The 26,756-nt window shown below is 32.0% G+C and overlaps 1 protein-coding gene across 1 annotated transcript; it reads right to left on the reverse strand.

Moving 5' to 3' along the window:
• Positions 1–3,081: 3,081 nt before the first annotated feature.
• Positions 3,082–14,035, reverse strand: LOC111699500 (LIM/homeobox protein Lhx5). Its single transcript, XM_023470189.1, has 14 exons — positions 13,617–14,035; positions 12,896–12,969; positions 12,250–12,353; positions 11,457–11,570; positions 10,792–10,880; positions 9,112–9,323; positions 7,945–8,026; positions 7,096–7,183; positions 6,643–6,697; positions 6,501–6,582; positions 5,799–5,891; positions 4,602–4,637; positions 4,020–4,205; positions 3,082–3,572 (listed from the first exon to the last, which is right to left on the reverse strand). The coding sequence occupies exons 1-14, from the start codon at positions 13,642–13,644 to the stop codon at positions 3,469–3,471; spliced, it is 1,347 nt and encodes a 448-aa protein (XP_023325957.1). The 5' UTR covers positions 13,645–14,035; the 3' UTR covers positions 3,082–3,468.
• Positions 14,036–26,756: the final 12,721 nt, after the last annotated feature.

Here is a 26,756-nt window from a genome sequence, read left to right on the forward strand (position 1 = left end):
AACCCTCCAGCTGCAGGAAACTGTTATAATGGTTTATCAGCAACATATTCTTCCACACGTGAGCTCAGGGAACTCATTAAACAAATGTTTATTTTCGGGACAACAATGAACACCCTAATGTAACAATAAACATCTTTATTTAAAATTCGATGATGGTGATGGACCAAACCTCTGTAAAGTAAAAAAGTAGATGTTAGTTCCACATCTTTATTATTTGTGTTTTATAGTTAATGTCGTAAGGTTTTAACTTCATTGTAATTACTTTTGTATTTTATAAGCAACAATTGGAATTTTTTGTATTTGAGCCTGTATCGTGTATTTTTGTGTATATAAATATATATAGATAAATACATATATATATATACATACATATACAGTCCGTATGTGAGAAAATTTAACACAGTCATAAATAATGATCCACGGTATATAAAATTCTGAAGGCCCGGGGTAGTCCAATCAATTTTCACAGCTGATTATGCACGCCCAATCTTAAACTTACCTCGCCCAATCTTCCCTTCTCTGTGTGCAAGCCAACCAAACGCGGCAAGTACCAGCCCGGCGTGAAACGTACCGGCCCGACCGTGTACTGCAAGATGGCCGCCCCACGACAGGCCGGGCGGTTGAATCGCCATGACGGATGACTCCATATTTTACTATTTAGAAACACGTGTCATAATCATTCAAAATAATCCTAGCGGGAGTCCGGGGGTCTACATTTTGTCAAATTAATGATCGAAGAATATGTTAATATGTTATAATATTCATACAATTATAACCTCATTTCATCATCATTAACCAATTCGATTATAAATTAACAAATTAAAAAATAAGATCATTTTTTTCAAAGATCGTCTTCTTTACTGAAGTCTTTTTTGTAAACTTAAAAAAGAGATTAAATAAAAAAATTATGAAAACTCCAGTTTTCACCTTAAAACTGAGATCACCAACAAAATTTGTTTTCCATTAAAATTCCCCGATCCCCCCTTGCCCCCCTTCCCCTGTCTAGCTCATCTTAATTAGGAACAACCGATTTCCTAGACGCTTTGCGCCATTTATTGAAGTTTTTATTGGGATATGGCTTTTAAAAAGTGTATAAATATTACAATTTTGAGCATCCCATTTTTTTCCCAATTGAAACAGAGGTGACCAACCCCCTTCCTGCTTAGCTCTTCCAAGAAAGAACAAACAATTTCTTTGACGCTTCGCGCCATTTTGCCCACCTCTCATAGATTTAATCTTTTTGTTGGTTTTTGTTTTACACAAGTCTGACTGTAAACTAGGATTTTAAAAAACTGCTTAAGAGTTTCAAGAATCAGGGCAATTAAATCAAGTTAATGCTTGTATGCATGAACTGCACAATACTTAATCAAGTTAATGCTTGTATGCATGAACTGCACAATACTTAATCAAGTTAATGCTTGTATGCATGAACTGCACAATACTTAATCAAGTTAATGCTTGTATGCATGAACTGCACAATACTTAATCAAGTTTCAATAAAACTTATGGAACGTTGATATCACAGCTTACTTGATGTTATTCCGTAAAGCTAAATGACAAAAAAGGCAACTTTTATCAGATTAAAAAAATTGGATTAATATATGTTATGCTATCATACATTTACAGCATTGGGGTCCACATTTTTATCTTTATCGCTCCTCTATCACTTTGGATGCATACATCATACAATATTTGTAAACGTTCGTGATCTAATCTACAGTCTCCATAAAGCAATATATTGACGTCGTTTTCAGAGAAAAATGTGTTTAAACTCCCCTCTTGGACCATCTATAATATATACCATAAAAGGCTATAGGAGGGGACCGTGGATTCTATTTATAAACATGGATCCAGGGATCCATAGTTTAGATACGGAGTGTAAAAAGTCTAAAGCATGGGAGTATAGAGAGATAGGACGGAAATAAGAGATCCCAGAGATGTGACGGAGAAAATATATTCCGGGGAAAGGAACAACCATATATGGAGCCTACGGAGCTAGAACAGTGTATAAGGAGCCTGAAGATGAGACACCGTATAGGGAGCAAAGAGTCAGAGCGGAATTTTGGGATCCCGGAGATAGAGACTTAGAGAGGAAAATAGGAGCCCGGAGATAGGACGGATTAAAGGGAGCAAGATAGAGAAGTGAATCTAGGAGACCAATGATAGGACGGAAGGAGCAGGAAGAGACTGAAATAGAACGGAGCTTAAGGGATTCTAAAGATTGAGAGCACTATTTGTAGTATTGGACATTTAGCTTCGTTGGTTTTTCCACAATTTTAAGGATTTTATACTTTTTTAAAGGGTTCCAAAACATTTTGAAAAGTTTTACAAATTTCAAATTGTTTTTTTTCTGAACTTTTGCCTCTCTTACACTATATCAAGGTTTAACCCTGAGAGAAGATATTTTTAAGAACAAACTTTATTTCAGTTCGTTCTTACAGATATCTTTATCAAGGTTTAACCCTGAGAGAAGATATCTGTAAGAACGAACTCTATTTCAGTTCGTTCTTTCAGATATCTGTCTTGGAAAAGAAGGGAAGCTTGCAATCTCTGGAAAACTGAATTAGCAAAAAAAAAAAAAGGAAAAGGAAAGGAATGATAAAGGATTTTATATTAAAAGAAGAGTTGAAAGGGTTATATTGAAGCAGGGTGCGGAGGAGGGGAGGGGGGGGGACAAATTGATCCTCATAAATATAATGGAGTTATGTTAGATCATAAACCCCCTATAGAGTAAGCATTGTCTGCCCCTAGAAAATACTTACAGAATAATTTCTATGATTTATATCTATGTGAGTCCAGTTTGTCCTGCCGTATATTAGGGGTTAAACTCTCAAATACTAAAAAGGGGAAACTATTAAAAACTAAAAATATTAAGCGCTCAGCAGGTATTAACCTGCTCACTGTGTTTTTATCTCTAAATAAAAATGCTTCTTTGAAAAAAACCCTTTTTTTACCGACTTATGTTTTAAATATTAAATCTAAATAAACATTTATTTCGGAACATTCATATAAAAAGAAAATTATTATTCAGTAGATATTCCATTGCGTTTAAGTTTTTTCTTTATGTTGAAACCAAATAGATAAAGTAACAATTTTTATATAACTAAAAATATGGGAAAGACGAAAATTACACAAATATTGACTAGATGTTACTTTTTCTAGATCATAACATGTATTTTTATTATCAAGTGGATATCACTAAGTTGTAAATTTTGATTCAGTTTCAGCAGCATTTTAACTCTGCTTTGTTCGAACATTTTCAAATTTGCTGAGGGATCCAAGATGTCGGTTTCTTGATTCAAGATGGCGGATTCTTGTTCCAAGATGGCGGATCCTTGTTCCAAGATGGCGGATTCTTGTTCCAAGATGGCGGATTCTTATTCCAAGATGATGGATACTCGACCCAAGATGGTGGATCCTTGTATCAAGTCGATCGTTTATCCGTTTTTCGAAAGGGCGGAAAATAATCTAGTTTTGTTTATGTTTTCTGTTCCAAGATGGTGAATCCTTATTCCAAGATGGCGTATTTGTCCAGTCCAGCTGTTCTGATATATCTCCATTACATCCTGAAACTATAATAATTCTTTATGATTTTGTGCAAAATATTTAACTGCCACGAGTAAAATAATTTTTTACAACTACTTCACAGGGAAGTTAAGGGAATTTTACTTTACAAAGGGTTCCCAAGACCAACTTTGCCCACAAATTATTCAGAGCACAGCGAGGGATGATTTTTAGTAAAATTAAGTCAAATTTTTAATTTCCCGAAAAATAAGTTGTATACAACTTTATCGTTTTTAGAGATAGAAATGCGCGAATTTTCCCCCAAAAACTTCGCAGAGCGGGTGGTTATTTATTTTACTTAACTGTCCCAAGGGAGGTTAATTAATTTGACCTCCCTCTGTTGGGAAAATCATAAGTCAGTAATGTTGGTCAAAAGGCGGTAAAACTATAGATCTTAAGAAAACACTTCAACAAGATTTAATTAATAAATAAATAAATAAATATCTAATTGTTACCGAAGTCTCTCTGGTTTTGAATTTCATTTTGAAGTCTTTGCATGTCCATCGACATGCTGAACCCGTCCATGCTGTCCTGTGACATGCCATAAACCATATCTGACATGCCCTTACTGGACATAAACTGATGGTCTGACATGCTTTTATCCGTTAAGCTTGTTGGTAAGGGGAACTGATCAGGACAACCTAAACAAAGGTTTATTTAATAAACAAACAAACAAACAAACAAACCATCTTTGTTTCAATTCAAATTTCAAACCGAGAAAGGTCTAGCGTTAAAGAAACTGTTGAACGATTTCAAGCAATCCTCCACTTTACCCTTTAACCCTTCATCTGAGTAACAATGAGAAAGATATCGATTTTTTTAATCTTAAAAGAAATAAACTCTTCCCATTTTCATCCTTGTTTCTGCTGCATAAATCCAAAAGTCACTTTTATAAAAATTACGAATTTATAAACTCTCAATTTCTAGATAGAAAAAGGTTTGAAGGGTACCAATGTGAATTGTGCATGTAATTCTTCAAACAAAGGGGGATACTATAACATTTACAGTATCTTGAGTCTGAAATATTTTCAACAAACCTGTCATAGGTAGAGGCTGTTCCATGCCAGGCATTCCTAAAAAACATTATCATGAATATTTGTTTCTACTCAAGAAATTGAGTCTTTTCTGCTAACTAAATCTCAATTTCTTTGGAACATGAGGTGTACACTTTTGATAGTTCAGACTTAGATTATTTGATCCAAAATAATTCAGAGTTTGAAATATAGAAACTCTACACGTTGCGTAGTTATAAGGATCAAAGAAATTTATTTTCCCAATCTGTACTTTTGGTAAAACTAGCCCATTAGATAACCTCGTATTTCTCTTCTCTGAAATTTTAGCTTTTTGGAAAAAAATTATTATTTTTTTGGGCGTGATATATAAAAAACTTAAAACAGTAATAGAAAACAATAACTTTAATTAAGGTTAGAAATATAAGGAACAGTTTTTTAGCAGTTCTCAAGTCTTTTATTTTCAATAACTGTCATTAAAGCGCGATTTAAACATAAAATAAATTGACAACCAAAATACACTTTCATTATAAAAATAATCTATTTTAATACAAAATTCCGAACAATAATTTGAATCAACATTGCCAGAGGGGAAGGGGAGGGGTGTTTTGAGGGGGAAGATAAGGAGTGGGGAGGATCTATCGGAGTTAATCTGATCAACGTGTATCAGTGTACACAGAGAGGAACAGATGAGTTGTAAAGTTAAACCATCACTAGTCTAGCTCCAGGCTATTACGGGAGCCTGGAGCAGAAAACATTTTTGTTTGGTTTTAATCTATTTTCCTTCGAGAACCGCGGGGAAACCAATGGGAATGATTTTAATTATCTAGACGGACTAATCAAAAGAAATTAATCGACTATTGGACGATTGATGGAAGTTTCTATTTCTATTTTGCTGATATGGAATATATGGCTATGAATATAACAAATATTTGGGGGCGCTTTGCACCATTTCATCCGGATAGACCGGGTATGAAATAATAAATGACCGGTTGGTGACCCAATATCTTTACCTTTATGACCGGGTAGAAATGATAAATGACCGGTGGGTGACCCAAAATCTTTACCTTTATGACCGGGTAGAAATGATGAATGACCAAATAACTCTGTCTTTAACTGAATGATAAATATAAGGATAAATAACCGGGTGGGGTAACTCTATCTGTCTTTACCTGGATGACCGGGTAGGAATGATAAAAGGCCGGGTTGTAACCCTGTCTTTACCTGGATGACCGGGTAGAAAGGATAAATGACCAGGTGGAAAGAAGTCTGGATGACCTGGAAATCTGCCTCCGTATCCAAAATCTCCGAACGGACCTAAAAAAACATTTTTAATTTATTTAAAATTTTAAATAAACATAGAAAAACCGCACAAAGTCCCGAAAATTAATTTTATGACCATGCACTTTTGATTAAGAAGATGATAAAAATAATCAACATTTGTAGGATGACCAAGAGCAGAAAATTAAGATGATAATAACAGGGATAAGCATGATAAATATGATGAAATAATAAATAGATAATAAACATGATGAAGATGATAAGGATGATAAAAATAATAAATTTAATAAAATGTTAATTAAGATTATGATGATAAATATAAAGAAATCATAAGATGATAAAATTGATAATAATGATAAAGATAAATTGAATATGATAAATATGATAAGGAAGATAAAATTATATGATGAGAAAACTGATAAATATGATAAAATTATAGGATGAGAAAACTGATAAATATGATAAAATTATATGATGAGAAAACTGATAAATATGATAAAATTATAGGATGAGAAAACTGATAAATATGATTAAATTATAGGATGAGAAAACTGATAAATATGATAAAATTATAGGATGAGAAAACTTAAAAATGATAAAAATAATCTAAATATATAAGATGATAAAGATGGTAAAAATGAATACCTCCGAAAAATCCTCTAGGTATCATTCCTGAGGACAATTGTTTCATCCTTCTCTCCTTAGACCTTTTATTCTGGAACCAAACCTGGAAAAAAATAAAAAATTTAATCTGTTATTTAAAAAATTATATTTTTATATTTTTTACCTGAATTACTCTCATACTTAATCCCGTCTCCTTAGCCAACTGTTCTCTTATATGCCTAAAATAATAATAGTAATAATGATAATAGTAATAATGATAATAGTAATAATGCTAAAAAATAATAATGATAATAATTATAATAATTATAACAAGGATAATATTGATGATGAAAGGGATGATAAAATGATAATAATAATAATGATACTAATAATGATAAAAATGTTAATAATATTAATAAGAATAGTGATAATAATAACAATCATAAAAATAATCATAAGAACAATGATGAAAGTATTCAAAAAAATAACAATAACGAAAAAAATGAGAATAATAACAAAAATAATGAGAATAATAACAATAATAATGAGAATAATAACAATAATAACGAGAATAATAGAAAATAATCAGAATGAAAACAATAATGATGTTAATGAATATTGATGATAATATTTTTACCTTGTTGGTTTTGGAGTTTGTTGAAATGCAGTTTTAAGAATTTCCAATTGTTTTGCTTTTATAGTTGTCCTTGGTCCTCTTCTCTTTCCTCAAAATATTTATAATCAAAAATCAATTTATAATTAAAAATGAAGAAAAGAAAATGATTCTATTTGATTTGATTGCATTTATATCTGTTTAAATTAAACCTTATTAGACTGACAAGGTTTCATGGAACTGGAAATAAAAATTAAAACAACTCTGCAGCAAACCTTGAATTACAAAAGTTCTTTTGCATTTCGCGGCTAAATATACATAGCAAACTACATAGCAAACGTAGTAAATATATATATTTGACATTACTAGCAAGGCTTTGTGACCTTTTAGCTCCTTTTGTTTAGTCTTGATTTTACAGAAAAGTATGAAAAAAATTTATCCAGTTCACAGTAAAATTCAAAACATTTTGATTTTCTCAAAAGCTCTTTAATAAAATAGGTTAAGATTTTAAAACATATATAATTTCAATCTTACTAATTTACTTTATTTTGACTTTATGACAGTTTTTGATACAGCTTTGACAGAATTGCGTCAATTTTTCAGACCTGAGAACAAACCGAAAATGTCGCCAAGGACTTTACCTTTGGTTTGACCTTATCCAACCCTTATATTTTTGCTGTATAGCACTGGATATGAATATTTCAGAGCTGTAAAAAGCTTCTTTCAAAATTCTGTTTGAAAGGAGTATTTTGAACAATCTTATGGATTTTTTTGTGTTTAAATAAGCACATTTTTGTTTACAGTGTAGACAGAACTTTGATCTTACAATGTTCATGAAGAGGGGGAGAGGGGCACAGGTGGGTTAAGTTGTACCTCCTGGATCTGGATCTGGTGATCTATTGTCCTGTTCTAGTTTGTCCTGAAGATCCCCGTCCTGATCTCCGTATTCTCCGTCCTAAACACAGACACTTTTAATTTCGGTAACATGTCCTTCCCTTTTTTACTTTTTTTACTTTTTTTTTACTTTTTTACTTTTTAAATTTTTTACTTTTGTTTTCATAATCAACATTAACGTTCTGGTCCGCGTCCCAAATATGTTAATCATATTTAAAAAAAGATTTAGGATGTGCTGGATGTTAAACATTTTCTTAAAAATTTAACCTAGCATTTGATAATGTGACCCTTTAGTCTCTTCTCAAAAAAAAATAAGAAGTTTGGAGACGTAGGGATGGGCAGTTTTTTCACTTTTAAAAAACAAATTTGATCGTTTCATTAACGATAAAAATAAATGAAAACGAAAGAAACGTTTTAAAAACAAATTGAAGACAGCTTTTAAAAGTTTTATACGGAGCTACTGTTTTCTAAACCATTTTTTTCGAAAGTAAAAACTATCGTTTTACATTGTTTTGCAAAACTGAAAACAATCTTTAAAACAGAGAAAACGATCATTTTCAAGAGAAAAAAAACTACGGTTCAAAAAAAGTATAAAGATCAAATATGAAAACTTGCTAGCTATGTTTGTGTTACCGGAAGGCCAAAACTACAGTAGGCAATTAAAAAAAAAACATATCCAGGGGAACATTCCTAGTGGGATTTTCTAATTTTTTTGGACAAAATTATCTTTTTTTCTTCAAAACATTTGTTTTATCGTTTTCTGAAGCCTTTAACAGCTCGTTTGCATTTATAATTAACATCTATTTAATTACATCTATTTACATCTGTTTACATCTATAATTTATATCTTTTTTCATCTGTTTACATCTATAATTTACATCTATTTTCATCTATTTACATCTATTTGCATCTATTTACATCTATAATTTACATCTATTTACATCTATTTACATATATTTACCTCTATTTACATCTATTTACATCCTAATACATCTATAATTCACATCTATTTACATCTGTTTATCTCTGTTTTGCAAATTGGTCAAGGGGTTCATGCGCTAAGATTGGACATAAAAACAGACAAACAGAGATTACTACTTTAATTATAAGTATATGATTTTCTCAGAAAAGAATTTTATTTTTTACCTCTGTTTTAATTTTTGTTATACTGTTCCCTGTTGCCTCCAAGGAGCTGATAGTGTTGTTGTTGGACTCCATCAGCTTGGGAGTGGTTGGGGAGTGGAGGAGGGGGAGGGAGGGGGGGAGGGAGGCAGGGAGGGGGGTGACACAGGACGAAGTGAGGGACGGAGAACATATCTTTTCCTCCAGGTCGTCTTCATCATCAGAGTATCCATATTCTAAATAGGACACAGGTAAAAAAAGACATGATATTATATTAGATAAAAAAATCAAAAATGTTTAAAATTAAATAGACTAGAATATAGAGGAAAATAACAAATTCAAAATTTCTTTATTCTTCTTAATAATAGATTTTGAGATCCAATATTGAAAATATGCAGAATTCTAAACTATATATAAAATTAACTTGAAATTAATGATTTTTCATCTTCTGTTCTCCTTAAAAAAAGAGAAAGGAAAAGTCAGAATATATAAATTTCCCTTTCTGTTCTTTTTTATTGATGGGATGGATTCTAGCAGACATTAAATCTGACCCCTTCCATGAATAAATTTCCCATCAGTAGTTTAGTGCACATGAACCATAATGCTGGATCAACTTCTCATATTTACATATTTTTAGATTTTCATTTCAGAACTATTTTTTGAAACCTTATATAAATGAAACTGTTTTCTTTCATTAGTCGGATATATTTTAGTATTTGATAAAAAAATATACTTTCTTATATTTGTTCTCAAATGATATCTTTATTGAGATCTAATGTGGTCTCCAATGAGAAATGCAAAGTGTAACAAAAAAAAGGGATTCCAATAGACATCAGAATGTAAAAATTTCCTGTATTAAAAACTGCACTAAGAAAGAGGAGACTATTAACGTAAAAAATGTTTAAAAACTAAAGCTAATATTTTAAAAATCAAGGAACAGGAGGAAATTATTTCTTTCTCATCTTTAACTTTTGTAAAAGATGTGTATTGTATACCATGTTGAATTTAAATTCAACTCTTGGTTTTATTATTACTAAAATCTTTCTTACCTTGTGTTTTAATGTTCTTGCAATCCTTCTAACCTTGTGTTTTAATGCTATTGCAATCCTTCTTACCTTGTGTTTAAATTTTATTGGACTCCTTCTTACCTTGTGTTTTAATTTTATTGCAATCCTTCTTACCTTGTGTTTTAATTTTATTGCAATCCTTCTTACCTTGTGTTTTAATATTATTAAAAACATTCTTAACTTGTGTTTTAATATTATTGAAATCCTTCTTACCTTGTGTTTTAATATTATTAAAAACATTCTTACCTTGTGTTTTGATATTATTGGAATCCTTCTTACCTTGTGTTTTAATATTATTAAAAACATTCTTACCTTGTGTTTTGATATTATTGAAATCCTTCTTACCTTGTGTTTTGATATTATTGGAATCCTTCTTACCTTGTGTTTTGATATTATTGGAATCCTTCTTACCTTGTGTTTTGATATTATTGCAATCCTTCTTACCTTGTGTTTTAATATTATTGAAATCCTTCTTACCTTGTGTTTTAATATTATTGGAATCCTTCTTACCTTGTGCTTTAATATTATTGGAATCCTTCTTACCTTGTGTTTTAATATTATTGGAATCCTTCTTACCTTGTGTTTTAATATTATTGAAATCCTTCTTACCTTGTGATATTATTGGAATCCTTCTTACCTTGTGCTTTAATATTATTGAAATCGTCTTTACAAATAAATCTATCTCTGTCAATGAAAAACAATTCCTCTCCAGTGGACAACTGCTTCCTGAATATAAAATAAATTATGCTGAATTTAAAAATAGTATTTGGATTTTGGACCCTTTCTTTTATTCAATTTCCTTCTATTTTCTTTACCAAATTATTTTTTTTTGTTCTTAGGGTTTCTCCATTTTTTTTTACTTGTTTCCTCTTACTTTTCTGCTCTTCTAGAGCTATTTTTCTTTCTTAATTTCTAATTTCTCTTTGCATGCTGTATTTAGAATTTTTTTCGTTCTATTTTGTTCTCTTCTTCATGCCTCTTTTACTATTTTTTCTATTTTCTTATTTCCTTACGTTCTCCTATTTTTCTTTATTAACTTATCGTTCTCTCTTCTTCATTTCGTTTTCCTTTAATTTCTTTTAAACTTATTTGTCTCTCTTCTTTATTTCGTTCTCCTTTGGTTCCTTTAAAACTTTTTTCTTTTGTTTAGTTCCTTTTAAAATAATTTTACTACTATGTCTACAGGCATTCTGTTTTCCATGTTTGTATTTAATTTTATGCTTCTTGCTGGATTCAGTTTTTTTAAAGAATTATTTAACTTATTTTCCTATTTTTCTAGATGTTTCAAGTTTTGTTGTTTACCTGCATATCGCGCATGTAAAGCAAGCAAGATGATATGTTTTCTCTCTGGCCCTTCTAACCATATCTGTAGGAGATATACCTTCCAAACATCCTCCACATCGAGGTCCGTACAGCCTAGATAAAACATCATTAAAGGGAGTGTCAACTAATTTTGAGTGTCGCTTAATTATATACAGCTATAGTGGTAGGCGAAGTTTACAAGCAATCAAAGAGAAGCTTTTTAAATTGACAGCTTCTCTTGACTTTTATGTTTATGTGTATCCATTCTGTTTAACAGCTTGATATAAATCAAAATTGAAATCGAAAGTCGTCTTCATTATATTGACACTTATAGTAATGCAAACGATTTGAAAATCGCTAACTGGACGTGATTTCCATGCAAAAAAAATAAAAGTAAAAAATATCTAATTAATATCCCCTAAGAGAGTCGACATTTTAACAACTTATTTTTTTCTTTAAATATCAATAAATCAACATGTTCGAGTAAGATAACGGACAATAAAAAGGATAACTGCTTCGCTTATTCCAGGTGGGATTAACAACACACACGTTGTTTCTAGTTACACTTATACACTCTGAATAACGATATAAAAAAATCGCTTATTCGGCAGCAAAAGTTGGATCGCTACCAAATAATTGCAAACAATCGCTTATATACAACAGCAATCACTTATTGACAGGAAAAGTTGTATGACTGCCAAATAAGCGATTTTTGTCGATTATTTGGCAGCTATCCAACTTTTGTTTTTTGATATCGTAATTTAGAGTTGATAAAATGAATGTAAAACTGAACCTGTAGAAGTCGTCTTTACAATATATATTTCCATCTCTTGAGAAACATTTTTGTTCTAAAGAATCCCCGCACTGCTGACACCTTACACAGTCTACGTGCCAGGTCTAATCAAACAAAGATTTAAAAAAAGTTTTTCACACAATTTTACTCTGTAAACATTATCTAAATATTGATTCGTTGAAATTGTGGATTATGCATTTTTGAAATAAAAAAACATAACAAAACCTTAAATTCTTTTTTTCATGTCTTAATTATTATTTTTGTCTAAGATATACAAAAATCATATTCTTCTTGATACAAACATGAAAATCGACTATTTAAAAATTCTGTAAACAATAAAACAGAAACTTTCAATTTTCTATGGCACATTGAACACTGTAGACTAGACAGAAGGATACGGTCAAAGTTATGCAACATTACTGACCTGACCTGACCTTGTGATTTGTTTTTATTTTACGAATAGCTTGGGGAATAGGAAATTTATTCGATTACAAATAAGAAATTTAAAATAAAGACACTAAAACAGTGAACTCATTGCAACGTTTTTTTTAGCCGCACATTATTATTATTTTTCTCAAATTATCTCGTTTAAATGCCAAGCGAAAAGAAAATAAAGTTTTTTTGTTTTGTTGATATTGTTTTTTACCTTGTCCAGTACAGTGAGTAGGAACCTGTCCAAAATATTCTTTCCACACCCAAAACATGCAGTACTTGGACATCCTGGAAAAATGGAACTTAATTATTGAATTGAGTTGGAAACTTTTAAATGATCTCTTTTTAGGCAAAACTTTGACTTATGAAAGATTAAGTAATCTACATGTAAGAAGTTTAACAGGTTAAAAAGTTATTAGCTCTGTAGGTGTACTTTAATTTTCTTATGTTAAACAATATCTTGACTCATGTTACATACATTTCTAGTACAAGAATAGCAACATACAGTATTCACACATAGTTAAACATGTTACATACACTCCTAGCTAGTAGAAGAACAGCAACATACAGTATTCACATAGTTAAACATGTTACATACATTCCTAGTACAAGAACAGCAACATACAGTATTCACATAGTTAAACATGTTTTTCTTTACAAACACATTTAAGAACAGGGCTACACACAAAGGATGAGACTGCAGTGCAGACCACCTAACATTCGTAAAATGTAAAAATTCCAAGGTTAAAATAAGTTCTTTGTCTTAAATATAGTCTTTTAATTGCTTATTTAATGATTTAGTTAAAAAAGTTTACGTTCTGAATAGCACATTGTACAAGTACATACAACACTAAGCTTACACTTTCTATATTTATATAATGAAATTATATACTGAAAATAAATGAATAAATAATTGTTAAATATTTTGCATTTACCTGAATTTAATTCTTCCTTGTTGAACATTCTATTGACTGATTGCTTAAGATATTCACGCAACCTCTACATCCACTAGATCAACTCTTTACAACAAACATCCAGAGCTTACATATATATTATATATATTTCTTGAACTGGATTCAGAACACAATCTTTAAAGATATCTCAATTGCTTCATTCATCTTAAATCGATCCCAAGGATTAACAATGTAAATATGATTGTTAATTGCTCTAAATCCACTCCTCTGATCCCCTCATCGATCCAAGATCACTGTGCAAACCCAGGGTTTAAGACGCTAATCTCTTTCTTCCGGGTTTGAGGTTGCTACTTCCGATTCTGAGGCTGCAACTTCCGTCCGCCGAGGTTTCCGTTTCCGGTCTGTGCTCAGACTTGAACCCTGATCATGACCAAACTGAGGACACAGAAAAACAAATTCCGGTTTCTAGATGCCGCTAGGGGCCGCTGGGAGTTGGGTGGGTGGTCCGGCACGGCAGGTTCCGGTCCAACACCTTGCTCCTGGTGCAGAGCAGAGGTCGGGTTGGGTTGGGGACGGAGATAATAAAATTTCTCTCACTTGAGAGTTCTAGGGAGAGATGAGATGCCCAGCACAAAATTCAGGAAATCATTTTCTAGTTTTCTAAACATCTAGCTTTTCCATCCAATAGATATCTCGCTTCTCTCCAGTAGAAATCTAGCCAAACATCTAGCTCAAACGCGTACACAGGGGTGGGGGTGATCCCTTAAAAAGTATTTGACAATTTTCAAATTTATCTTAGTATTTCCCTTTTATCTACCCCCCCCCCTACTTGATAACACAATTATAGTATGTGCATTATGCAATTGCTTGGAATGTCTTCCCACAACCCCATGAAGGTCACGGTAGATGACATTAGGAGAGGATTAAGGAAGAATAAAGAGCACGCTAATGATATATAGTCTTCATGAGACTGCTCAGGACTTCAGAGAGTAATACAGAACTATACAGAAGGATACATAATAATATATAGTCCTTGAATTGGGACTACAGTGGACTACAAAGGGAAGTAGTCTCAGGAGACTAATCAGAACTTCAGAGAGTAATACAGAACTATGCAGAGGAATACATTATATTATATATTTCTTGATTGGGACTACATTGGACTACATAAAGGGCATGCAGTAGACTTAATTTAGAATAACAGCATTTTTAAGGACATGGGGGGGAGGGGGGCAAAAATCACCCAGAGGTGGGCAAAAAAATTCGTGACATCTAGCTTCCTAGTTCCATCCATTAGACCTCTAGGTAGACATCTAGTTTCCTTTTCCGGCCATCCACTAAATATATAGCTAAACATCTAGCTTGACATCTAGCTAGACATCTAATTTCCTATTTCCATCCACTAGATATTTAGCTAGCATATAGTTTTTCTCTTTCCATCTACTAGATATCTAGCTAGACATCTAGTTTCCTCTTCATCCACTAAATATCTAGCTAGACTTCTAGCTTCCTCTTCCATCTACTACATATCTAGCTAGACATCTAGCTTCCTCTTCCATCTACTAGATATCTAGTTAGACATCTAGCTTCCTCTTCATCCACTAGATATTTAGCTAGACTTCTAGCTTCCTCTTCCATCTACTAGATATCTAGCTAGACATCTAGCTTCCTCTTCCATCCACTAGATACATAGCTAGACATCTAGTTTCCTCTTCCATCTACTAGATATCTAGCTAGACATCTAGCTTCCTCTTCCATCTACTAGATATCTAGTTAGACATCTAGCTTCCTCTTCATCCACTAGATATCTAGCTAGACATCTAGTTTCCTCTTCATTCACTAGATATCTAGCTAGACATCTAGCTTCCTCTTCCATCTATTAGATATCTAGCTAGACATCTAGCATCCTCTTCATCCACTAGATATCTAGCTAGACATCTAGGTACTTCTTTTTATCCACTAGATATCTAGCTAGACATCTAGTTTCTTCTTTTCATCAACTAGTATAATTATTATAGCTAGGATAGACGTTGTTACAGGTTCATTGATAGAAAACCCCGAAACAGACAAAACAGAAACACATTTAAGTAATGTACATCGAGATTGTATGTCGATCGACATACAATTCACAGACTTATCTACTAGCTAGAGACAGAAAATCTGCAGATGACAGACAACTCCTGACAACATCGACAAGCATGTTAAAACAAAAAGTTTAAAGCCTAAAGGCTGCGTGAGTGCATGTGAGGTAAAGCAGTTAATCTCTCCAATTTTTAAATTATCCTAAACGCGCTTTTCCACTTTAACCAATTGTTTATATTATTATTATTTTAGTATGTAATACAAAATAATCATGTTAATTACATTATCATCCAAAAAATCAATTGACAATTTTTGTCAATATCGTGCGCCTGGGCGCATCTAAGCTGAAGCCTAATTTGATCTCTGGTAATGAGCCTAATTCTTGTTATTAAGCGCGTGCGCGGACTGTACACCTGCTTTCTGTACATAATTAAACAGTATAAGTAGACAGTTAGACAGATAATAAGTAGACAGGTAGAATGATAGACAGATAGACAGACAAGACAGATGCGAAGAAGACATATTGATAGATGATTGTAAAACGTTATATAATACACAAGCTTGGGAACCCAGCGTTGCCCAAGGTACTCATAGTTACTCCCACCGTTTACCCGCTCTTGGTCGTTTTTTTTCACCGGGAAACTAAGTTTTCGCTTTAGAAGTCGACCCACTCAACTCAGAATCTCAAAACCAAGCAAATTATATTCCCGTGGCTCTCCCGAGTTCCCAATCAAAATTTAAAGCAAATTGGGGCTCCTGAGTTATGATCGGAAAACGAACAAACAGACAAATAGAGATTACAACTTTATATACAGTGAAACCCTTAATAACGAATACATCTGAAGAATTTATCAAATGTCGTCTGATAATGATAATGATAATTTTTCAATGAGTTTTATACTATATCACGTAAATTTCAGTATTTGCGAAAATAAATAAATAGCCATGAATATGCAGGAACAGCTTTAAAGAGTTCCATATAATCATTTAGTTAAAAAACTAAATATCTGCAACATTCCAGTATCAGAAAGTGAAGAATACGACATTTGATGAATTCTTTCGATGTATTCGTTATTAAGGGTTTCACTGTAGATAGATGCATACAGCAAACTAAATAAGTACATTTTTTTGTTACAGAATAAATCAATTTTATTCCTTAACATATTTTTTGACAGTGTAAAATATTCTTTTTCTGGAACAGTCCTATTTGAAAAAAAAATATTGTTTATTTTTCTAGGATGAGAAAACTGTAAAACAATATAAGATATAATTGAAGAGGAACGATAGGTTCATCAAGTATAATGGGAAATCATTTAAAATAAATTTCTTTTCATTTCTTTCAGTTTCAGCAAAAATAGTTCGATATAACGTTATTTTTTCAACATTTCCAATCGTATTTAAATATATTCAGTCATTTTTTCATTAAATAAATATTATACTTTAAAGGAAAGGATCGTTAACTCATTAAAAACGATATACTTGGTCCTAATTTTCTTTACTAATTTCTTTACTGTTTTTTTACTATTTTTCTTTACTATTTTGCTTTACTATTTTTTCTTTACTATTTTTCTTCAGTTGTTTTATTTACTATTTTTCTTTATTATTTTTCTTTGCTATTGTTTTTGCTTGTTTTCTTTTCTATTTTTCTTTCCTATTTTTCTTGTTCATGGGAAATATGTTATCATAAATCCTAATAATATAAATTTTATACAGATTAACCCATTCTTAGAGGAGTAGTTCAAATGGGAACAATTTAAGATAAAAGTATATCTTTATAATGCATTGCAGGGGGGCTCACAGAACTGTTGAATATAAAGGCGACATTAAAGCAAATTATGTATGTAGCTTGAAATGTAAATTATTAATTGAAATGCAGTATTTAACACTACAGAATTTCTTTGTTTCATGATCGTTTGAGTTTTCACAATCTTAACTTTAGTAGTAAGTCGTCTTCGTCTTCCACAGAAATTTTTATAGGGCTCATTGTATCTCTCTGTGCGGACTCTAACATTATTAGCCCGATTCTACTGAATAAGTAGGCTGAAATAAATGGTTAATACCTAATTGCATTTAATGTTCGTGAACGATCTCTTTACTTGAAAATTTTTTTAAAAAGGGAAAAAGGAATTGAGTTTTTGCCACAAACTCAACTTTTCTAATCCCTATAGCTGCCCAACCTGATGATTTAAATCTTTGATATTTCAAACTTAGACTATTTGATCTAACAGAATTTATAGTTTGAAATATCATAAGTCTACAGCATTGGGCTGCTAAGATAAAAAAAATTAGAAAACAAGAGTTTGTTGCAAGAATTCATTTACTTTGCAAAAAAAAAATTATAATTTTCTTTACCTCTATTATTTTCAATGTCTAAGGAAAAGTTCTAGAAAATGAGATGCTAAAAAGATGTAAAACTTTGTACATTTGTACACTTTACAGCCTTATAGATGCACTTCTTAAACACATAAAGAAAATTAAAGACAAAGTTACAGAGTTCGGGCTCTTTCCCCAGTTTCCTAGAAACCATTTCATTCCCGTACCCCGGTCCAAACCATTTCATGGCCCTAAATTTATACAATTATACCAATTGGCATTTTTATGTCAACTTTAGTGGTCTTTCAGGTAAAATTTGACAAAACTGTTAAAACTGCTTTTTTCCCTGGGAGGGCTGAAGGTAGAGTGATAATTGATGTCAATTTTAGTCTAGTTTTCAGGATTTATTGAATAATTTAAACCCAATTTCTGCCTAAACTCTGGGTCATTTTCAGCATTTTGTGGAGACTGCGACGCCAGGCTCTGCCCGGGGCCACCAATCTTCACCAATTAGGGCACATTTGACAAAAGGGTTGAAGCACTCTTCACGTCCAGTAGAGCTGTATCTAACACAGACTGGTTTTTGCTGGGAAAAAATTCCTAAAATAAAAATTTCATACTCAGACTTATAATTTAAAATTTAGACATATTTACATGGTATACATTTAGTCTTGTCTACACCATACATATACTTATGGGTGTTTGTTTATCTTGAACCTAATTTTGGTGGGACCCGACTTGCCACAGATAATGTTTGTTTTCACCAAAAGCATGTATTATGATGAAAGCAAAAGCATGTATTATTATAACTTTGAATAAAAGAACAAAAGTGAGAACTATTGTGTTATGAATGTCAGGATAAAGCATTGATTTCTATCTTAATCAGATCTACGGATAAATTGAATTTCTCTTCGATATCCAGTAGTGCATGGCCATACCCTGTAGGGATAATTATGAGTTAGGGATCAAGCCTTGATCCTCTATTTAAAAGTGCCCACAACATTGGATATCTAGATCAAACGATTAGGATAAAGACAAAATTCCAATTAGATGAAAACAGCCAAGTTTAACAAAGTCTTTTTTCATCTGTTTTATTCACAGAGCCGAAGAGATATAATTTGCAGAAAAAAAGCAACAACGAAAAGTTACAATTATTTTCTGTTCATTTGTTCCCTATACACGCTAAACAATTGAACCGATTAAGGCACTAGATTTTCTAAAGTAATCAAATCAAATTTATTTTTGTAATTAAAAAATAAATCAAACAAAACATAAAAAAATAAGATATTTGATATTATTATTGTCTCGTAGAAGAGAAAATGGTGGAGTGAAGGGCTAAGCTCTTAGCTTTTAAAAATCCTATATAAGTATGTTTAGATATGAATAAAGTAATTTTGAATAATTCAATAACAGGTGAGGAAGTCCCCTTTGCCCTTTAACCCCCCCCCCCCCTCCCCCCTGGCTTGAGTAGACATATTGACGCCTAGGGACCTCGTCACCTAATGTTGACATGAAGAATCTGTAAGAGAATATCTTTACATGCTATTTCCTGCTCATTCACAGGAACACATACTTCAACCCTTCAAGGGACAACTTACAGGGATAAAACAATATTATTCCATTTAATTAAAATTTAAAATTTTATAGAAAATAAAATGTAAAAAATAATTTTATTTTAAAGTTTAATGTCAGGTGTTGTTTTCTATTTTACCCTGTAAAAGTTGAAATGAATAATTACTCCAAGTTTGTGAACTCAAGAATGCAAAACATTTTGTCATTCTTTCATTCAATACATCATCCGTTCATGCAATCAGCATTCAATAGATCCTCCATTAATGCAATCAGCTTTCAATACATCATCCGTTCATGCAATCAGCTTTCAATACATCATCCGTTCATGCAATCAGTATTTAATACATCATCCGTTTATGCAATCTGCATTCAATACATCATCCGTTCATACAATCAGCATAAAATAGATCATCCGTTCATGCAATCAGCATTCAATACATCATCCGTTCATGCAATCAGCATTCAATACATCATCCGTTCATGTAATCAGCATTCAATAGATCCTCCATTAATGCAATCAGCTTTCAATACATCATCCGTTCATGCAATCAGCTTTCAATACATCATCCGTTCATGTAATCAGCATTCAATAGATCCTCCATTAATGCAATCAGCTTTCAATACATCATCCGTTTATGCAATCTGCATTCAATACATAATCCGTTCATGCAATTAGCATTAAATAGATCCTCCGTTCATGCAATCAGCATTCAATACATCATCCGTTCATGCAATCAGTATTCAATACATCATCCGTTCATGCATTCAGTATTTAATACATCATCCGTTCATGCAATCAGCATTCAATACATCATCCGTTCATGCAATCAGCATTCAATAGATCATACGTTCATGCAATCAGCATTCAATAGATCATCCGTTCATGCAATCAGCATTCAATAGACCATCCGTTCATGCAATCAGCATTCAATAGATCATCCGTTCATGCAATCAGCATTCAATAGATCATCCGTTCATGTAATCCGCATTAATCTTTTACGTGTTTGAATTCTTTAACCTTAATATTCATAGAATATTACTGATTACACAAAAAAAAAGTTTTGAAAAATCATCTATCTATCTATTTATCTCTCTATCTATCTATCTATCTATCTATCTATCTATCTATCTATCTATCTATCTATCTATCTATCTATCTATCAATCTATCTATTTATCTAATCATCTATCTATCTATTTATCTATACGTCTATTTATCTCTCTATTCATCTATCTATCTATCTATCTATCTCCCTAGTGTATAGCATGACAGGTTTGTAATGAACTTCTCTCTCCTTTTTCCATTTCTACGAAAAGAAAATAGAAAATATAGAATATATGCAACATCCTACATAGTGATGTTGAGAACACACAAATCTTATCAACAAGCTCCAACAGATATTTTGGACGCTTCTCCCCTCCTTACACAACACTTGGACAAATGCACCTTTTACTTCTTTATATCAAGTTAACAAAACTTAGAATTAAAGGGAAGTGACCCTCAATTCAAGTGACCCTCAATTCAAAGATGAAAATGCCCGATTTACAACCAAAACCTTTAAACGTTTTTTTTGGGTAAATATGTCTTCGACATCAATATTTTAAATTTTGAAAACTGATTATTTTCATTTGCGGTTTCTCTACAAAACTGTCTTGTGCATTTCTACTGCCTGAAAACATACAGAAATGATCAGAATTAAACACTTTTAAGCCTAGATAAACGACAATACTTCCACATTACTGACTAGATAAAGGTTTTAAGGGTAACGTTGTGAATTGAGCATTGCTCTCTTTTCATAGAGGAGAATTTCAAGTTACGTTTACAGTTATAACAAAATCTAGCAAACACTAAAATTATCTCTGATTAGTAAACATTAACACGCTTAATGGACAAACGGAAAGGTCTAGAAAAAGGTTTAAACTCAGTTCATATTCCCAGCTTTTAGTTTCAAGAATAAGTTTAGAACACATTCTTTTCATTTGTAGAAAATAGTAAATGTTATATATAGAGAGGAATTTACTGGAAAAAAGTGTAAAACGGCCATTTTGTTGTACTGTTTCCATACTGCAGGTGTATCAAATGTAACACTTTACACGAGATAATGGAATTCTTTATACTACAGGAGACTACAGGAGTCTTATACATAAAATTCATATCAACATACCTTACTTTCATATATTCATCTATTCAGATTTAACTTTCATCTATTCATCCATCATCATGTATTAACCTATTCATCCTTCCTCATATTTTCATCTATTGATTCATCATCATGTATTCATCTATTCATTCATCCTCATATATTCATTATCATATATTCATTTATTCATACATCATTATGCATTCAATTATTTATTCATCCGTGAAAGTCTCTTTTATTCATTAGATATATTCATTAAAATTGATCATAAATTAATCTATTCATACATTTATAAAATTCTGATCAATTATCTAATTCATTACATTTTATTGTATTCATTTATTGAAGATTTTCTATTCGTTCCATAAATTCATCTATTCATTCATATTTATCTTTTAATTCATTTATTGATCTATTCAACTATGATTATCCTATATCGTTGTACTATATTGCAATACAGAAATTACCAATTCAAATTCTCAACTATTTAACTTAATCATAAGTACAAAAACGAACACCAAAATTTACAATTTTTGTTTAATTAATTGTAAATAAACATTTTTCCTCCAGATAGAAAATAAACAATAAATATCTCTTAATCCATAAATATGAAAGAAAAACATAAAACCAATCCATAGAAAAATATGCAGATTTATAAACATCTATATTTGCATCAATATTGATCTAAAATATATTTTCCATTTAAAACATTTATTCTGAACAAGAATTTGAAATTTTTACTTTTTCTTAATCATTTGTTGAAAAATTATTTTGATTTAATATTTAATGTTTATCCCTGTAAATCGACTAATAACATGTTGCAAATAGGTAACATTGTGAGGGGGGTTTAATCCCCGGGGGGGGGAGAGGGGAGATGCTTCTGTTACTAGCATAATAGAGGGCGGATCAGGGCTTAGTCAATATCTTGACCAAGCAGGTGTATAGGGGGCGGGGGGCGTGGTTAGGGTCTACAGCCACAGTGGGATTTGACTTCATTACTTTTAAGTATTTAGACATTTTTCAGTTCGGTTAAAATACTAAAATAAGAATATGTTTCAAGATATGACAAGCACTCAGCCTGTATTATTAGAATAATAATATTAACATTCTTTAAGACACTAACTTGCTTAAATATACTTCTGTATCCTTACATACTTTGAGGTTCCCATACATAGGGTGGTCTTCTACTACACAGATATAAAAACCAGTCACTTAACTTAACTTTCCGGCCTTTTATTGCATAAAAGTCGTTAAGTTTTTTCATCATATGGTGTTTGATGCTTTTCCATTATATTTTGATCTATTTCTTATCTCTAAATTTCATTCTAAGCTTTAAAAGATAATCTTTTCTTTTCTTTCCAATTTATTTTTCTTCTTTTTTTATTTCAAAAATAAAAATATATACTTTTTTCTGCCATTGCTTATTTTCTTGATTTTTCTATTATTTCAATTTTTCTACTTTTGTAAACAGTTGTAGTAAACACCTACTCCATAACAGGTTCTGTAACGTATCTATCCAGGCACAACCTGTCCGCTGTCAGAGTCAACCAGGACACAACCCACCTGGCTCTAAATGCAACACAGGGACTCAAGCGTAGCTATCCAACAAGCTATTAATCCAGGCTCTAAATGCCACACAGGGACACAAGCCTAGCTATTCAACAAGCTATATATAGATCCCAAATGATGGAAACAATCCAATGCTCTAAATGTCACACAGGGACACAAGCCTTGCTATCAAACAAGCTATATGTCGATCCCAAATGATGGGGAGGATCCGACCTGCTTATTAAAACATGGTTTCAGGTTTACTCTCTCGCAGTAAACAATACGGAGTTACTCTATAAACTAAACTTTATTTAAATATTGTATGTCACAAGTTAACGTAAATTGATGTAATTACAATTCTTATGTCGTTATCTATATCACATGATTAAGACAATCAAACTACGTATTTACCACACAGTTAAAGTTTAATGTGCGTATTTATATGATTAGCGAGAATAGATATAGCATAGTTAAGCTATCTCCGCACATGTTAATAACATAATTTAAGTATATCTCATGATTTAATTGGATCATGCTACGTATTCAATTGAAACACTGTTTCAATGAATAATGTCATTATGTATAAGTCTACAACATAAATAGTTAAAAATTTACAACGTACTGCAGGTTTACAGAATATAATGTTTACACGATATTTGCTACATACTTTCATGTGACTTGCACAATAATATAACTATAATCATTTCATTACATTAATCCGTATAAAAATTAAATATTCATTTTTCAATAATAAGTTAATACTGCAAATGCATTTAGTTACTAAGTTTTTTTTTCTGCCGTATACATATATAAAATATCAGTTCAATATTAAAATAGTAAAAAGTAAAGTTAAAAAGTAAAGTTAGNCCCCTGGACGCCTAGATTTTGTTATAATGTCGGAACACTAGAAGTAACCAAAGACAGCTTTTTAATGAGAAGGTTAATGTTAAGAGGTTCAGGTTTACTCTAGATCGTTCATATAGTACTAAACTGGGTCTGCTGATTCAGACTTGAGTTTCAAGTCTTAGACTTTAAGTACAAAACTGAGTTTCAAAGTACCATCTGGAGTACTATGTTGATTCTTTAGGTCCAACCTGGAGTACTAAAATATAGTCTCCTGGTCCCACCTGGAGTTCTAAACTGTAGTCTCCTGGTTTCACTTGAAAAACTAAAGTCTCCTAGTCCCACTTGGAGCATTAAACTAAAGTATCTTGGTCCCACCTGGAGCACTAAACTGCAGTCTCCTAGTCCCACTAGTTCCACCTGGAGTACTAAGTTGTGTCTCTAGGTCCCACCTGCAGTAATAAACTGTGTCTTTATGTCCATCTGGAGTACTAAACTGTGTCTTTTGGTCCCACCTGGAGCATTGTGTCTCTAGTTCCACATGGAGTACTAAACTTTGTCTTTAGGTTTCACCTCGAGTATTGTGTCTCTAGGTCCCACCTTGAGTACTAAACTGTGTCTCAAGGCTCAACCTGGAGTCTCATGTCCTAGGTCCTACCTTGCGTACTAAACTGTGTCTGTAGATTCAACCTGGAGTAAAAACTGTGTCTCCTGGTAACACCTGGAGTACTAAACTGTGTATGTCTCTAGGTTCAACCCGGAGTACTAAACCGTGTCTCTAGGTTCAACCTGGAGTACAAAACTGTGTCTCTAGGTTCAACCTGGATTACACAACTGTGTCTCCAGGCATACCTGGTCCTGGAGTACAAGCTGGAGTACTAAACTGTGTGTCCTGGTAACACCTGGAGTACTGTATCTGTCTCTAGGTTCATCCTGGAGTACTAATCTGTGTCTCTAGGTTTAACCTGGGGTACAAAATTGTGTCTCCTGGTCCCACCTGGAGCACTAAACTGTATCTCCAGGTCCCACTTGGAGTACTAAATTGGTCCTTTTTTATCATAAACATATTTCTCAGGGTGTTTGAACAGTAGGAGAAGCCAATACTTACTGGAATCCAAGTTTGCACCGCAGGAACCAAATCTCAGTGGTTCAAACCTTTCTCCAAGTTCAAGATAGCAGAGTAGAGACGTTCCTGTATTGCAGGGGACCACCCTGATACATGGGAAACCAATCTTAGTTGGCAATTCTTCATCTCATGCAGAATTGGGTCAGTTTCAAGCAGTTTCAGGCAGATAAATACTCAGGCCAGCCATGCAACACTTGCTTAACAGTTGCAATTATACGGCTTGAGAGCCTGGCAGTGTGGGAGAGTAATTAAGTTTTTGAGATAGATAGACACAGATAGTTTCATAGATAGATAGAAATATATCATAGCTTTAAGGTTAGAGAAAGATAGATTAAAACCCATTAGTGACGAGAAGGTCAATTTTGACCGGGTGAAGTTTTTTTTTAAAGTGCCTTTTTTATTAAACTAAATGTTGTCCTGTCTGTTCCTGCGCTTTCCTTAGGATTTCCTGTTTTCAAAACATATTTTATATTTGACGTAACTTCAAAATTGGGTTTTCTATTAAATTTTCAATTTAAAAAAACCAAAAAAAACAAGATTTTGAATTCGGAAAAGAACCAAAAGAACACCCTGTAATTTAGTTTTGAATCTATAAAATTGTCAATTTTTTTGCTAGAAAAAATTTAAAGATATTTTTGGAATCTTCTTTTAAAGATCTAAATACCTAAAACATGAAAAGTAAAGTTTTTAAGATAATTAAATAATTATTAATTGCAAAAGTTTTTTAGATTTTCATGTTTTACAGGTCACCCTGTAAAAAAAAAATTCAAAAATTTAATTGAATATCGTTTTTTCATGAGTACAATCAAGTTTTGTTTTGACAAGATCCTTCTAAAACAACTTCACTAAAAGTTAATGGTCTCGTCACTAATGGGTATAGATACACAATACTCATCGCTTCAAAGTTAGATATAAGAATCAACTTATAGTGATTTATATAGAGATAAAGAACTTAATAGGTAGATTTAGATACATAGCTTCATAGTTTTAGATAGATAGTTGGATAGAATTTAAATATTTACCACTGAATATAATGTAAAGATACAGTTATTATAAAAGATGTATTCTTTTAATTTCTCTGTAGAAGTTTACAGATTTCAATCTCTGTTGTTGACATATCAATGAGCAATGAGTATAAAAGAAAACTCGATTTAAAAGAAATACCATAATTTCAGAGAAAAGTTTTAATTTTTGTTTGTTTGTACTCAGATTAAATTTACCCGTAAAAGAGAAGACCACAATTTAACCTTTGGTGCACTCTACACTAAACCCCACTATTCTTCGGTCAGTGTACTGCAAATCACTGCACTATACATTGAAAACTTAGTTGAGAGTGGGATCAATATGTTTAATAGATTTCATTCAAATCACAAAAACAACGGCACCATTAAAAGTGTTCCAAGATCCAGATTGCAACCGATATCAATCATATTATTTTTATTTAAATCATTATTTTCAGTTGTGGTTTCATTATAAAAAGACTTGTTTATGTATATTTCTGCTTAAGACACATGAAATTGTCAGAATTAAACATTGA

The sequence above is a fragment of the Eurytemora carolleeae genome, unplaced genomic scaffold (assembly GCF_000591075.1).
Source record: "Eurytemora carolleeae unplaced genomic scaffold, Eaff_2.0 scaffold238, whole genome shotgun sequence".
NCBI lineage: Eukaryota > Metazoa > Arthropoda > Copepoda > Calanoida > Temoridae > Eurytemora > Eurytemora carolleeae.